Source organism: Mugil cephalus, chromosome 4 (assembly GCF_022458985.1).
Source record: "Mugil cephalus isolate CIBA_MC_2020 chromosome 4, CIBA_Mcephalus_1.1, whole genome shotgun sequence".
Taxonomy (NCBI): Eukaryota; Metazoa; Chordata; class Actinopteri; order Mugiliformes; family Mugilidae; genus Mugil; species Mugil cephalus.
In genome coordinates this window covers 11,069,609-11,084,987 of record NC_061773.1, presented here as the reverse complement: position 1 = coordinate 11,084,987, position 15,379 = coordinate 11,069,609, and the positions used below count along the sequence as shown (strand labels likewise).

The window sequence follows — 15,379 nt, the reverse complement described above, 5'->3', positions numbered from 1 at the left end:
TCGCGTCCTAGACCGACCCTCGACGTCTGTTCACGTGGATCACATTCTCCAGGAGAACCACGTCCAAGGCCGCGAAGGTAATATTCTCAGAGCCACGCGTCACGGAGCTGTTTTTATTTTTTATTTATTTTTGGTAATATAAGCAGCACCAGATGTACAGTAGAACACGAGGGAAGACGTCCTGAACGCGCGGCTCCCGGCTGACTGTCAGTGTCGATAAAAACTCACACCGGCTGCGCAGGATATTTCTCATCCGTCCCATTGTCATACAGCAGCCGAAAACTGTAATTACATTTCAAGAGCTCCGAACTATCCCGCGTCGCGGTTTGTGGCTCGCAGCTGTTAAACTGCAGCCCCGATGAATGGTCGACACTGATAAGCAATATCTAGCTTACAGCACACCCCTGGCCCGAAAACCCCTTTCCTTAATGCCGATTTAATTCCAAGAAAAACGCCGCACGAAAGCGAAAGACAAGATAACGCGTTGATTGGAGGGAGACGGAGATAGTCAAAATGCCCTGGATGAAGTGCAGAATGCTTAATCAGATTTTTTTTTTTTTTCTGAGCGCTCCCCACAACTAATGATGAACACTTGCAGTTTTTCTGGAGTTCAAAAAACCGCACGGCTCTGCTTCTGTCTGCCTGTTGAACCAAACAAGATGGCCCAGTCCGCCCTCAAGCAGATGGACCCCCTCCCCCTCCACCTCCTCACCCTCCTCCTCCTCCTCCTCACCCTCCCCCTCCTCCTCCTCCTCCTCACCCTCCTCACCCTCCACATGAGCTGTTTGAAGGGAGTTTTCAGGCTGGTTTCTGTAAAGCATCTTGAGACAATTTCTTTTTTTTTTTGTGATACTGACGCCACACAAATGAATGAAACTGAATTGAATTAAAACCCCAGAAGACAAACAATTTTCCAAAAATGATATTTACATTTTATTTATGCTTTGATAACTAAATAGATCAGCCCATTACCTGGAAGATGGAGACAGGATTATCAGGCAATACTGAGTATGTTTTTATACGAAAGAAAAAAAGAAAAAAGAAAAAAAAAAAAACAACCGAAAAAACAGTCGGGTCATCATCACGATATTAATCATATGACAATATATCAAGAAGAGTAGTACGTTTTTTTGTTTTTTGTTTAGTTTTTTCGTTTTTTTTTTACATCACCTCTACATACTGGCGGTATTGTGCTTTGATAAGACTTTTGCAACTAGAACACGGTTACATAAAAAAAGTTTAACAGCCCCTCCCCACCCCCCACAAGGTTTTTTCGGCGATCGACTCCCACCTCATCCCGCAGCTGAGAGTCAATGAAGCTGAGTGAAGATTCTTCAACTCATCGGGCACATGTGAAAATGAAATCATAAAACAAATATAATGGATGAGAAACGAAATTAGATGCAGCTCATTCATTTGCACAGTCATCACGCTCTCCCTCTGCACACACACACACACACGCTCACACACAGAAATATATGCAGATGCATCATTCTCCTTTTCCCGTATATCATCGAGGCAAACTTGGTAATTATAATGTTTATATATGTGTGTATATATATATATAGAAATATATAGAAATCAATCAAAAGAAGAAATGAAATGAAAAAAACATGCACCGGACAAATACAAGCATGCATTTACATGATGAGACCTGAAATCTTCACCAGTACATTTTTAAGTTGTAGATGATGCACCTCTCCTCCCACCGCGGCCCCCTGAAAAGAAACGCCCCTCGCGTCCCGACCACACTCATCGCAAACAAAGATACATTCTCAAACGAACTACACAGCTGTTGTCTCATGAAGCGGGCGCAACAGTTTACAGATGTTGCTACATGTACAGTGGAGTAAGCGGTATGGACATTTGTCACACGAGCAAAGCCAGGTGTTGTGTGGAACCGTCATGAGTTGCCGTGTTATATAAAGGCATGGGGGCTCCCTTTTTTTTTTCTGCTCTGCTGTCTACGGTGAGATAACTGTACATGTTCCCTTATTGACGTTTGCATTTTTTTATTTTTTTTTTTAATCTTTTTGTCTTTTGAAAGAGAGGTCCGTGTTGGCAAGGTGTCTCCATGAGCATCCTTTTTGCGGCAGTATTCCAGAGGTGCTGCGTGAAATGTTCTCCGGAAAAAAAATGAACAGGTTTTCTTTTTTTTTCTCTTTTACATTTAGGACTTCACTTCCACGCGGGTGAAAATTCTTTGTTTGATTCGTCAGTGTTTTTAACGTAAAAAGTACGTCCGCTAGACTCAGCATCAGTTCCTCACCCTCCCTGCTGTTGGATAGTTCTCGTTGTATGGTTGGCTTTGGTTGCATAACGCGCACTTCGATGCTTCACCCGGGTCTAGCTCAGCAAGTGAAGTCTTCAAAGTTACCCTGGCCCGGATGATGAGGTAGCATGTTGCCAGGATACGTCGATGGCGTACGCAGGTTCTCGCAAGGAGCCTGAGGGAGACACACGGAGAGACAGACAAGGTAAGGCCGGGCGGCAGAGGGAACACGCGTGCAAGAAAGTGGAAGAAGAACATCATAAACAAGCTCTCAGGAAAAAAAAAAAACTGACATGAGCAACTAGCTGGGCCAGGAGGCGAGAGGAAATAGATGTGTTCGCTAAAAAAAAAAAAAAAAAAAAAATGATGAAAATAATGACGGCAGATAGGAGGGGAAGACTACCGAGTGAGGAAAGCAGATCAGAGGAGGAGCATGTCTCGGGCTCTGACTCACAATTAAAGTGAACTGGCTTCATTTACACTTGGAAATAAGTGAGCTGTCACACCTTCCAAAGGTCTCATTCCCGCCTGTCCCTGCTGGTGCGCTCTCCCAGCTTTGATTAAATTCAAGCCACTTTTCGCCTTCCTACTTCTCCCTCCCTCGATTTTCTCTTCCTCTTTTACTAATCACGTTCCTCCTATTTGTGTCTCTCACGTCTTTCCCTCCATCTTTCTCTTCTCCGCCTCCTCCTCCTTCTCTGCAGTCGGGACCAAACGGAGGCAAAGAAGAGAGCGCGCCCCTGTCAAGGCAATGCAGTGTGACACAGTGAAAGTACTTAGCAGCAGCGCACTGACATGGCGTTTCACATCATCCAGGATCAGCACAGCTCCCCGGTCATTGTTGTTGGGGCTTTTGCGTTTCTTCTTCAGGCATCGGCACATCTTGTACTTGATCACCTGAAAACACACGAGGGCATCCGTTACTGACCTTTGGGGTCGAGACACAATTTTCACTTTTTTTTTTCTTCTTTTGTTTTGTTTTGATGAATACGTGTCTAGACATTTACATGCATGTATATTTATAAATGTGTCTCCATCAATGCTGTGCCCCCCCCCCCCATCTCACACACTCTTCTCTAATCAAGGACTCGCACACGCACGAAAAAAACAAAAAAACACACGCACTGATTTAGTGGTGAAAGAGAAAGTATGGAGGAGGAACGGAGCCCAGGGTTGCTCTAATGAGAATGGACAGAGACATCCTGACTAATCTAAAATATAATACATTCAAAATGTTAATGTATTCAGCGTCGCTGGTGCTGAGATGTGTGGTTCAGAGATGGGCTGAAGCTTTGCCGAGGGACGGAGCGTCCGTCACGCTCCCTAAAACACGTCCTTGTGCGAACGGTAACATTGTGTGAAAAACTCTCAATTTTGCGAGCGGGTAATCCCATAATAATAATAATAATAATAGTAGTAGTTATAGTCAGTTGGTGCAAATTGCCACAGGAATACATTAAAGAGGACGTTTAATCTAAGGGAGGGAGATGGTGACGGGTTGTACCTCATATAGATAGTCAAAGAGTTCAAGAACGGTGAGGATGCTGGCTCCGATGAAGAGACCCATCTGACCTCCAATATCACCTGGAAGGACACGCAGAGAAGGCATAAACTTTAGGTGGAAATCGTGCCAGAGCTCTTCATATGAAACAGACGTCAGGGTTAAGTGAGGAAAAAAAAACAAAAAAAACCCCCACAAAAGTGTTTGCAAATATGAAAAATGACAACAGATTAAAGAGACAGCGGTGCGTCTTCTGGGACTTGAACACTTACTATAAAAAATGCATGCGCTTGCTTTACTGTCACTTCAGTTGATAAGCATGAGTCATGCGGCACAGTGCATATCGCCTATTGCCAAGAAAACACTCGACTGTCTTTTTTCTTACCCAGAAGGCCTGCCAATTCGTAGGCCTTCTTTTGTTCAATGGTTTCGTAGTTCAGCGCTTCAAAGAAGATGTCCAGAACCAGAATGTTATCACTGTAAACAGAAAGGGAAAGGCACGGTCTTCAGTCACACACTGAAATGTCTCACTCTGCATTTCACACACGTCTCTATCGGAGCGTCCTCAGGCGGAGAAGTTGACTGGCGAGTCTGCCACTTCCCGCGGATAACACAGCTGATGTGTCAAGTTGAGCAAATAACCTGCTACCGCTAACTAATTTCCCCTAGGTGGGTCTGCTCATTGAGGAGTACAAGGGAAATGATGACAGTTGTTTGATTTCGTACCGTGTTAATGTCTGAAAATCGGGACATCGGCGCAAAATAAAAAAAAAAGAAAGAAAGGGGATTAGTTTCGGGGCCCGGGGCGAGACAGACTATTATTTCGATTCTTGAATATCCTCTCGGTGGGCGAAGTCGGGCTGCGCACGCTCCTCTGGGGATGAGATCAAAACGGCAGCTCCACTTTGTAGTTTTTATTCCTTAAAATTAAGCCAGGACAAGTGTTGATCTGCAAGCCCCCCCAAAGGAAACTCCGGTAAAGCCCGGGGACGACTTTAAACGAATAAATGAAAAATTACAGAGTATGATGTAGAGATGAAGATGAACTAATACAAAATGAACACACGTCTTAATGTTCTCCGAGCCTTATGGGACGCATTATACTTTCAGCTCCTTCGTTTTTACCGCGCTGATTTTATTAAAAAGTCATAAACCATCACGAAACACCATCATCGCACATTTAATTCCTCATCTGGTGAGGTAATCTGGGATGGCGATTCCCTACAGACGTACTCTCATAATTAGACACCTTCCATCATCAGTGGCTCGGCTCCATTAAACGTCTTGGAAAGCCAGAGTGTGCAACGCCAGGACTCACAGGAGGCGGCCTCATAGTCTTCTGACACTATTATACGCCTGTGTTTGTCATTTATGACAAGTTGTCATTCTTTTAGCAGTCTGCGGTTATTTTTTTAGGCAGTAGCTAAATTAATCAGCGCAGTGATCAGTAATTCTTTTAAACTTTTTTTTAACTCCTTACATCCATCTCTCCATCAGTTTGGGAACGTCATGAACTCTTTTCTGGATCAGATACATTTTCATACTGGTTCTGCTTTTAAATGATTTGATTCGTGTTTGGAACAAAAATCACATCATTGTTGCCAGGAGCCTCAGCTACATTTTAATTTTCAGAGCTGCTGCTGCAGCTCCAAACCAAACCTGCCGTTTACTCCAATTATAAGTGTTATTACGAAGACCTTACGCGTGGACCCTCCGCTGGTGTGAGACATTTAGGCCACGTTCACACGTATGTCTTTTTTTTTCTCCAGTTTTCCTCCTCCGTAAATGTCGATCCATTGCTAAACCTCATCTAGTGGAAAGGCTGTTGTACATATGCCAGGTCTATGTCTGTTTCTGCTACAGAACTGAGCCAAAAAAGAAGAAGAGGCGGAACAACCCTGTGCGCCATATACAAACATAGTCTAACATAGATTACAGTCCATAATTCTTTGTAGCTCATCGTAGTGGTGAAGCCACAGTATTTATTTCCCAGGCACCCAACAAGGGTCAATGTCTGATGCAGCACCGTCACGAGCCTCTAGTCCACCACTGATGTTGTTAGTTGTTGTTATGAAACGCCAGTGGCTCATATTCAGTCATTCACATGTATGAAAAACAGGTCCCATATTTAACTTTTTTTACCTTGGCACCTGCAGTCAAAAAGCGGTTTCACCCCAAAATCGGATTTGTGTAAACGTGGCCTTGTGCGCTCGCCAGTCTGTCTCGCTCTGTAACAAGTCCACCCAAACACTAGATGGCGCTGTGTCTTTTTTTCCCCCACTTCCTGCTTCACTTTCAGCAATGGCGACGGAAACTTTTGCTGAAACTTTGGCGAAACTTTGCCAGAGTTACCAGGTGTACAAATGTCTGTTTAATTGATAAAACAACCAATTCGAAAAACGGCAGGAAACACTAAAGCAGAAACATGCAGCAACCAAGCGGACCAATCACAGCTCTTGTGCTCTGCGTCGCCGCAGTGTGTAGTTACATTTCTGGGCAGGTGCACATCAGCTACGCAACAAGTTCTGTGTTAATACAGGAGCCTCTGTGTCAATTTAGCGCAACAGTTTATAAATGACTTTTAATTCATGTGTCATTGTTACTTATTAGCTATTACTTGTTCATTAATTCATAAACATTTGTTCGGCCATTCATCCACTGTTTTGGTTTCTCTGCCTGCACACAAGCTAATTGAAGCTAAAATATTATGAAACTGTATTTAATTAGAGACTTCTCAGATATTAAGTGACCGTTGTTTGGAGTCAGAGTCCTGGATGAGCTTTATCCGACACTCCTTCGTGTTTCACCAGATCGCTATGCCTCCTGTGTGAGGTGTCACTCTGTCAGATGTTCCCACTGCTGAGTGAGCAACCTGACATACATTGGATCAGAGCTGCTGTCAAACAGCCGATTAAGGCACCTGTCTAACTTTGTCTCTTTCTCCGTTTGTGGAGAGAGACAGACAGTCGGCTGTCACGGACTTCAGTTTCATACCACTACACACCGTGCAGCCTAGAAACCAGAGACACGTCTGCTAATCTTCATCAGGCTGAAATATGGTCAGTCAGAAAATGAACTGGATGGATTCACATACGTCCACGGGGAATTAAAAAAAGTAAAGCTCCGGCTACATATGGTGTAATTATCTCGTCCTCAGCGGCTCTGCTGGAAATGACAGATAAAAGATTAAACTATTATTTTACCCTCTCCTCATTTTCTTGAACTGCTTCTGATCTTTTCAGAATATTCGGCCAAGAAACACTCAATACTCGGCCGATTAATTCACCTAAGCTCTGACTTGAGCTCCTTATTCTATTCACTCCAACAAAAGTGAAAGTGAATAGGCTGCTGATGAGTCTTTAAACAAACTAGATCAACCCAAAAGACGTCAGTATCGCTATAGAGGAAAGGGAGTCTGCACAGACGACGGGACGTTGTATCAAGATCCACAGCGACAATTAGCCCGTTCACAAAAAACTCAATCAGAACAGACTGGTCGGAACAAGGACTCATTTTAATTCAGACTGAAACGAGTGTGAAAACATTAGCACTTAATAACCATGTAAACACTCGATCGTATCGTCTCTCTGGTTGGAGTAAATACATTATCTGGGCACATTTCGGGGTAAACATCAGATAATATGAGACATTTCCAGAAACAAGGAGACAAAACAAAACAAAGAGCCGTTGAAGCGAGTGTTTAAAAATATTAACAAAGCTGTAATTGTGAGCAGTGCCGCTGAAAATTTGTGTTAATCTCGGCCATCTTCTTCTATTCAGTCTTGTTAATTAAGTTGGAGAGAGAAAAAAAAACTTTCTGTCATATTCCCAGTACATTTAGCTCCACGTTTGAGTCATGTAAAAAAGTGAAATTCGGAGGTTTTTTGGGGCACATAAACACAAATATCTCATGTGATAATTGCATGAACAGATGGAATCAGAGGAGCAGAGGAAATATTGTCCACGTAAATACCATACCAGCTGCTGTATGTTTGACACAGCAGTGAAACGTTAATAGTAGCAGAGTTGGTCCATAATATATTATGGACCAATATTATATCATAATATATTATATACATATATTATACATTTTGTTTCATGCCTGGAGAAACTTGTTTTGGCTCTTACAGTCTTTTCAATATGCTCTAAAAAATGTTCCACCTTCTTTCAGTGATCCTAATGTATCATTTATATTTATATGTACTTTATAAATATATTATGAAGTACGGAAGACTGAAGGTGAGCCCAGTTTCCTCATAAATATTACTCATGTCTGATGAAGGGAACATTTTTGGACGGGATTCTCAAGGCTCATTGGTGTAAATCAGATGAAGTGGTCAAAAGGTGGTCGTATGAAGTATATGGAACATCTTTATTAGACTGCTGTGTTCTGGCTTGTGTCTGATCCGACAAAGTTGCTGCAAATGTTTGCCACAGTATGAGTCGCACTGAGGGGAACTAATGGCGAATGTCTTGCAAAAAAGAAAATGTAACACTTAATCCTTGTAATTATCTGCACTTAAATGACAGATGAATGACACCGACAAGTTTAATTTACAGCGTCTCTGTGCGAGGAGCTTCACAGCAGTAACAGATTGGCTGCAATGAAAAACATCAATGTGATAATGAGCAAAAAAAAAAAAAAAAAAAAGGAATAAATAATAAAATAAAAAGTAGAGCAGCTCTGAAAAATTAAAACCCGTCCTCGGAGAAACAAAACATCCATAATGAATACGACTTACGCTATGTACTGCTCCGTCTTGTTGAACTTCTTGGCGAGGTATTTGGCTGACGCCTTGCTGGGAATCTTGACAAAGGACAGCTCTTTGCCGTAGCGCGTCAAGTTGCAGGGCGTCTCGCACACACAGTAGTCGTTGTCTCTCTCGACCAGGAAGTCTGAAAGGGGGAAAGAAAGAGGGAGGCAGACAGAGACGCTGAAAGAGAGCAGACACAGGACGCACGGATTTTCTCGTGACCCGGGGAACGACGAACAAAATGCCAGCTGAGCGAAAAGCGTGAAAGAAAACACGGGGAAGAGGCGTCGTGAGGAGCGACCCCGGAGACCCTTGCGGGGAACGCAAAGATGGAAGACACACGGCGAGAGTCACGGATGCAGCGGCAGCCGCGGGCCGACGCGTGAGGCGGTGTCACGAAAGAGCGAGAGATTGCACGCTGGTGAGAAAACAAGCAAAGGACATGAAAGGCCTAAGAGCATCAGGTGATGGAGGGATGGGAGCTGAAAGGGGCCCCAGCCTGAGGTTTGCTATTGGAGACTGTCGGCCATCATGCTGAAGGAACGCGATTATCTGTTATCAGCCGGGATCAGCAGTGCACACACACACACACACGCGCAAAGATGCAAGCAACATGCTGATTTATCTCCTTACCCAAGGCAGGATCTGCACACTCCTTGTACTGCTCCGGGGTGCAGTATGGGGCATCTCCTAGGGACAGGGGGAAGAAACACAATGTTCTCAGCCTGAATGACAACAGGGCTACAAGAGGCTTCTAATTAATCTTGCTACACGCTGTCAATACAGTCCTCATCACGTGTGGCTATTTGACATAAATTTGATGCCGTCTCATAATTGATTTCATTAACTTCCGCCCTTCTCGTGCATCTCATCAACGCTTCCAGTCTCCGTCACCGCTCCGTCTTTCCTCCTCTGGTCCCCTTCCAGCACGACATGCCGATTTATTTCCCCGCTTCAATTATTTCCCGCAATTTAAAAATAAGACTAATGATGTAGACGGGGGAGCAGAGAGGAGAGGATTTAAAGCGGGGACTTCTCTGTAGACACACAATTACCGACCGCACAATCCCCGTGAGATTGCAACTAATCCCGATTATCACAAAGGCAGACCGTCGGGTCGTCTTCACGCAAGACGGACACGTGAGCAATTATCGGACAGGTGAGAGTTAACGCGGGGGCCAAATCAAAATGTTTCCTCCGCGCCAAACACCTTTTTCAATTCGCCGTCCGAGATGCCGCAGAGTGATTAAATGTAGGAGGTAGACAGCAAACGCCAGCTGTAATCACTGCACAAACAGCGAGTGAAAACAGTCGAGTTTTCCGACTCACTGGAGTGTGAAAGTATCTGATTTGCTGCGGTTTCTGGCAAAATGCTGTTTGTTCCTCGAGAATAGTTTTTGTCACCTCGACTTCAAATTAAAGCGCTTCCAATGAGATTTCGACAGCCGACGCGAGCACACTTTGGCACGTCTGCAAACAAACACAGATAAGCGGGATCCCCGCGGGCGGCCCCTACCAGGCATGTGGACCATCCTGCAGTTGCAGTTCTCCACCAGGTACCGCGTCTCGCAGTCGATCCTGCAGGCCGTCAGGCTGTAGGAGCTGAAGAAGTCCGAGTCCATCGGCGTGGCTTTGCAGTCCCCCCACGGCGGAGGCAGGTACGTCAGCTGAAATGGAGACGCAGCCACTTTAGTCGTAAAGCATGCAGTCTGCACCGAGCCCCGCTAATGCGTCCACTTGACCTTGCGTTTTCTGCCAGCGTGATGCCAAACCTGTTACTCTGGGTGTATGAGAGGCCGTTACGCGTTTACTGTATTTGGCGCAGATGATGAATCTTGTGAATGCGCGAGTACAGTGGTGGTGGTGGCGGCTATTGTGAGAGCTGCTCTCCTACGCTTCTATTCCTGGTCTCGCTCCGTGCTTTCATTGCACTTCCTACTCTTCACGCTGGATCTGAATAGTATCGGCTGCGCGGCAGAGATGTGATGTTGTAAGAGTTTCTGCTGCTTTACTTTTTCTGCTGCAGGACAGAATGCCATGTTCCTCGCGCTTGATCCAAAGATCTCTCAAATAGTTGTAAGTCTAACACACTCTGTACACACTCTGTACTATAAGTACTAGAGTACTAGAAACTGTCTGTGCTTTGTTTTGTTTTCTGTGACGTACAGTATATAATTGTATCTACATGAATAAAGACTGAAAAGAAATTGCTCAACACACCTCCACATCAGGTCTGTATGATATGCAATGCAGTGTATATTCTGAATATATTACACGCAGTCACATAAAATAATATAAATATAAATTTAAATACTTTTATTAATACGTTTACTTGTTCAGGCAAATTATCAGTTATTATGTGCATTTTTATATTTCCACATGTGTATTTTATTTATTTTTCTTTATAGCACGCCATCCTCTCTGTAGGGGTTTGCTGTCTCACACACTGGACACTGGAAACTGACATTTTACTGGAGCCTCCGCTAACAGTTATTTACCAAACTGATTTGAGAAAATAGTGGAAAATGCCCATTATAATTTCCTGAAGCCCACTGGGACACATTTGTATTGCTTGTTTTTCCCCAACAAGGCACATTTGAGAAGCCGGCACAGGTGAACTGTTTAAAGACGTGAACAGAATATCAGAATTGATTTATTTCCTGACAACCCATTACTCAACTGACTAAACAAATAAAACGTCTCCACGCTCCACACACTTTTGCCTAGATTTCAAATGTTTTAGCATAACACTAACTGTTAATATTGCAACTACACGCGACACTTACGGATACATCTATAATGAGCCAAATATACAAATACGTAATTTGCAATAAATTGTGAAACAGTTCACTAGCACATTCTTAAGGTTAACAAATATAATGAAATATGAGAAAAGATCAAATCAGAAGTGAACAGAAAGTCAAAATAAAGTTTTAAAAAAAAAAAAGTAAATATAAACCTACTCCTTGTGTTTTGAGTCAATTCATTCATGGAGTCCAAGTAAACTGATTTCCATGTTATATCACATTATAGCACATGAGCAGTGCTTGCTTACATTTAACCCGCCTCAAAGAACAGACAGGCAAGAATCTGATGCAGTAAATGAAATAGGGAGCGAGAAGAAGGAGGGAAAGAAGCCCCTGCGTGTTTCAGTCTCATCAGTTCAAACAGTGCATCACTGAGTGCTCACACAGCACTAAATTAAAGGCCACTGTTGTGATTTAGGGGCCCTGCATTTTAGAATTCGCGCGGGAGTGCTGGATTTGGATCCTAATAACCCAAGACCCATTGTTAACATGCGCATACAGAACTCACGTACAGGACAGCGCACACACGAAAACCAGAATTAATCAGCGGAGTATAATGGTTCCTCTTCTTACCTACCCATCAAGGACGTCTTCCAAAGTCAAACAGAACATAAAAAGCCGTCAGAGCTGGGAGAAACGTGATGATCAGTGACAGCTCCGCGCGTGCATTTATGCAGCTCATGACATGGGTTAGATCTGCCGAACGCGCTACGACACTTAAGAGCAGCTTTCGTGCCGCGGCATTACTCCTCACCGGCTGAACTTAAGCGAAAGCTTCATTCTGTGGACGCGTGGCTTAAAGGAGCTGAAGATGCTTTAAAGTGCTGTTAGCCATTTAACGACCGCGACAAAGAAAACAAATCGTGTCAGGATCGTGACCTCCATTACTCATTCATTAACTGAGTGGCACAGTGAGGTAGAGAGCAAAGGGTAGAACAAAATGGAGCGTGGAGAAATGCCGGTGGACGATTTTGAACTTTTCACTTTCTATGTTAAGCAGAGGGATATTGCAGATTTTTCTTTCATGGGACCGTGGTGACTGACAGTTTGGCTGACTGAAAACTCCCCGACAGCTCTGCGCTACCGGACTGCTGAAGCAGGGAGTTGAACGAATGCGAGCAAACTGCATTAGATTAATGAAGAGTGAGCCTGCCAGACAATGGAATAAATACACAGAGAGAAAAGGGGAAGGGGGGGGGAAGAAAGAGAGGGAGAGGACAGAAAGTAGAGAGTCACGCTGAAGAGGGAGCATTGTATTATGGGAATTGTAATCACAGCTGGAGAGGAAAAAAAAGCAACGGAGCTGGTGAGAAACAGAGAAAAACAAAGGAGGACACTCTCCTGCAGGCGCGACATTTGCAGCATGCAAAATCCTGCTGCAGCCTGCCGACACTGGGACGCACTCACAGGAAGGGTGGACGTGGACGGACTGAGATCGCTCCCAAATCCGCCCCTTTTCCCTCCATTCATTATGCATGGTTCTGTTGCATATTAGGGCTGAGTATATGATTTGTCTGGCCGCGCGGCTCGACATCTCGCCCGCAGGATTATTCACAGTTCAGAGGAACGGCCCGCGCGCACCTCATTCCACAAGATCGACTCTGACAAGCTGACTGGGAAAAGTTTATGCTCCTTGTTTATGTTCAGGCCCCCAGTGTGGCCGACCATTAAGACCGTACAAGGGCTCGAGGTCTCTGAGGAGCCCTCGTGTAGTATATAGTGCAGCATGAGCAGTGTCTTCAGCTGCTCCGTGGCATCTGTAGCTTAGCGGTAAAAAATACTTCTCAGGCGACGAAACAGCCTTTTCACTGATATTAATGGAGAATAAACAAGCAGCTGCCCCTCAGAGATAGGTCTGTGGCAGACATTTTGCGCTCTGTGTGCAACACAGAAAGCAGAAATGTGTTTTTAACAACCTGTCTGCGAAAGAAGAATAGCATTTGTCCTTCAACACAGCGCAGTGCTGATGCCGCAGAGCGAGAGACCTTGTGGGACGCCTCATTTCAAATCCGCGAGGTCTAACAAAAGCCTTGAGCAATGACAAATATGATTCTCCCCCAGGTGACTCGAAGCACAGAGGGAGGAGTCCCGTGTTTTGGATCTCAGTTTGTAGCACAAGACGGCGTGCAGCCCGTGGATTCACTCTTATACAGCGTGTTTGCTTTAAAGCCCCGTTAGTCCTTCTTCGTGTGCTCATGTCACTTTGAGACCAGAAAACGAACCCATGTTTGCAGAGCGATCGGTGGAGAGTTGTCTGAGATTCCAGCTCTTTCCAAATTACATTTAATATTCCTATAAAGTATCCATTATTCAAGCTTTAAATGCATCAAAGCGAGCGGCTTAAATTTCAAATGACTGACACGCTGAGTGGCTGGGGAAGGTTCAGCGACGCTCTCGGCCTGCTGGGGGAGAAACGGGGCAGACGGGGGCAGAGCCACCAGGACCAGGAGAGGAAAAACCAACGGTTCTCCAGATGGTTGTGGATCAAGGGGAGTGAGCAGAAGAATGTGAGCGCTCCTGGGACACGGGCCAGGGCTTGATCAACCCTGGCAGGTTCACTTGGGCTATTCACGACGTCTGATGTTGCAAGCCAGAAAACAGCCCTACAGTGTATACGCGATGATACGCGATGATACGTGATTTCATAAATACTCACAGGGGAACTCCAGGGGTTAAGTTTTCTGGAGTATTACTGTAAAGAGAGCTTAACAAAGTTTTTGGTGCTGAACAAAGAATGATGAATTGCCTCCGGTTAGAACTCGAGGAAGCATAGGTTAAGAATAAAGTTTGAAAATATAAAAAAAAAAAGATCTGGCACTGTGTTAAAGGTGCAACCTCAGGGATGGATGAATGAGCAAACGATTCTTCGAAGCACCACCGGCAACAGCTCATCCAGCAGCAATTTCAGTACTTATGACAAATTTTTCTCACTCATTTAAATTGAGGCTCAAGTTACGCATAAATTAAGACACGGCTGCTTTGAGTGACAGGTGGCTGGCATCACATGGTGCTGCAACTGCTAATTGTCCGGGTGTCATGGTAACGTCACGGAGGGTTTTGTCCATCCCTGTGTCTAGACAATGTTTGTGGAGTCACAGAGAAGTGACTTTTGCAGACAGTAGTCTGCTACTTATCTCTACTCAAGGCTAAAGGAGCCGCTCGTAGCAGAACGCACTTCAATCTTAGACTGTCAGATGTCAAGATGCATTGTCGTTAATAAGGCTGGAAATGTGTGCAATAAAAAAACACAGTGACTCTGGTTCTCTGGTGCTGCATCTCTGCTATTAAACTACTTTTAGTGACTACTATTATAAGTGACTGTTTTGACAGCACAACAGATCATTTGTAAAGCAAATCTTCAATGTTAGGCTAAAGGCTAACACTGCCCAGACTGGACTCGTGTTGAAAGAGATACACTTGAATACGTTAACATACTTTCAGCATTTCTGAACTCTCCAAAGACCTACCCGCTGTTCCTGACAGGAGACGAAGGTCTGAAACCCCGGCGCCACTCCGAAGCCCAGCTGGTCAATAAACGGTGGCTCGTCCTGAGAGTGGATCTGAACTTTGATCCCTGCTTCGAACGACGTCTCGTCTGTGGACAGGATGAGGTTAGGACATTTACAGGAGTGACGATGATTCGTATGCACGCATCGGCCCTCATGACAGACGGAGCTTTGCAGTGGTGCGATATGTGTCAGCCAGCGAGTGGAAAAAGCTGAAACTTAAGGAATGATGAAGCGAACATGTGAGAAACTGTAAAGGTTGTGGTTGGTCTCTCGTGGATAACAAACACCCTGTGGTCTTTTGAGAGTTAATACGAGCTGGAAGCAGGAGCGAGAGGAGGAAGGAGATGGACTTCCCAAGCAGAGCCGTTATTTACTACAAGGGGAAACAGGAGTGAATGGATAAATTAATAAATAAATGATGACGAGGATAAAAGGAAAATCAATACAGCTGACAGCTTCCTTCGCTGCAGCACTCTGCCGTATAGATTTTAAATGAAGCAGATGAGCCTCTTTGATACTGAGATCAGGGGAGAATC

General features: G+C 44.5%; 1 protein-coding gene across 3 annotated transcripts in view; it reads right to left on the bottom strand.

Annotated features, from left to right (window-relative positions):
* Positions 1-920: 920 nt before the first annotated feature.
* asic1b (acid-sensing (proton-gated) ion channel 1b) overlaps positions 921-15,379 on the bottom strand; it is a 152,789-nt gene continuing 138,330 nt past the window's right edge. For all 3 annotated transcript variants that reach the window (XM_047582716.1, XM_047582714.1, XM_047582715.1), the window contains 8 exons: positions 14,802-14,929; positions 10,044-10,194; positions 9,161-9,217; positions 8,516-8,669; positions 4,159-4,250; positions 3,777-3,856; positions 3,068-3,169; positions 921-2,447 (listed from right to left, as the gene is read on the bottom strand). In XM_047582716.1, coding sequence (XP_047438672.1) covers positions 2,352-2,447; positions 3,068-3,169; positions 3,777-3,856; positions 4,159-4,250; positions 8,516-8,669; positions 9,161-9,217; positions 10,044-10,194; positions 14,802-14,929 — 860 coding nt within the window. In that variant the 3' untranslated portion in view covers positions 921-2,351. The remainder of the gene's footprint in view (positions 2,448-3,067; positions 3,170-3,776; positions 3,857-4,158; positions 4,251-8,515; positions 8,670-9,160; positions 9,218-10,043; positions 10,195-14,801; positions 14,930-15,379) is intronic.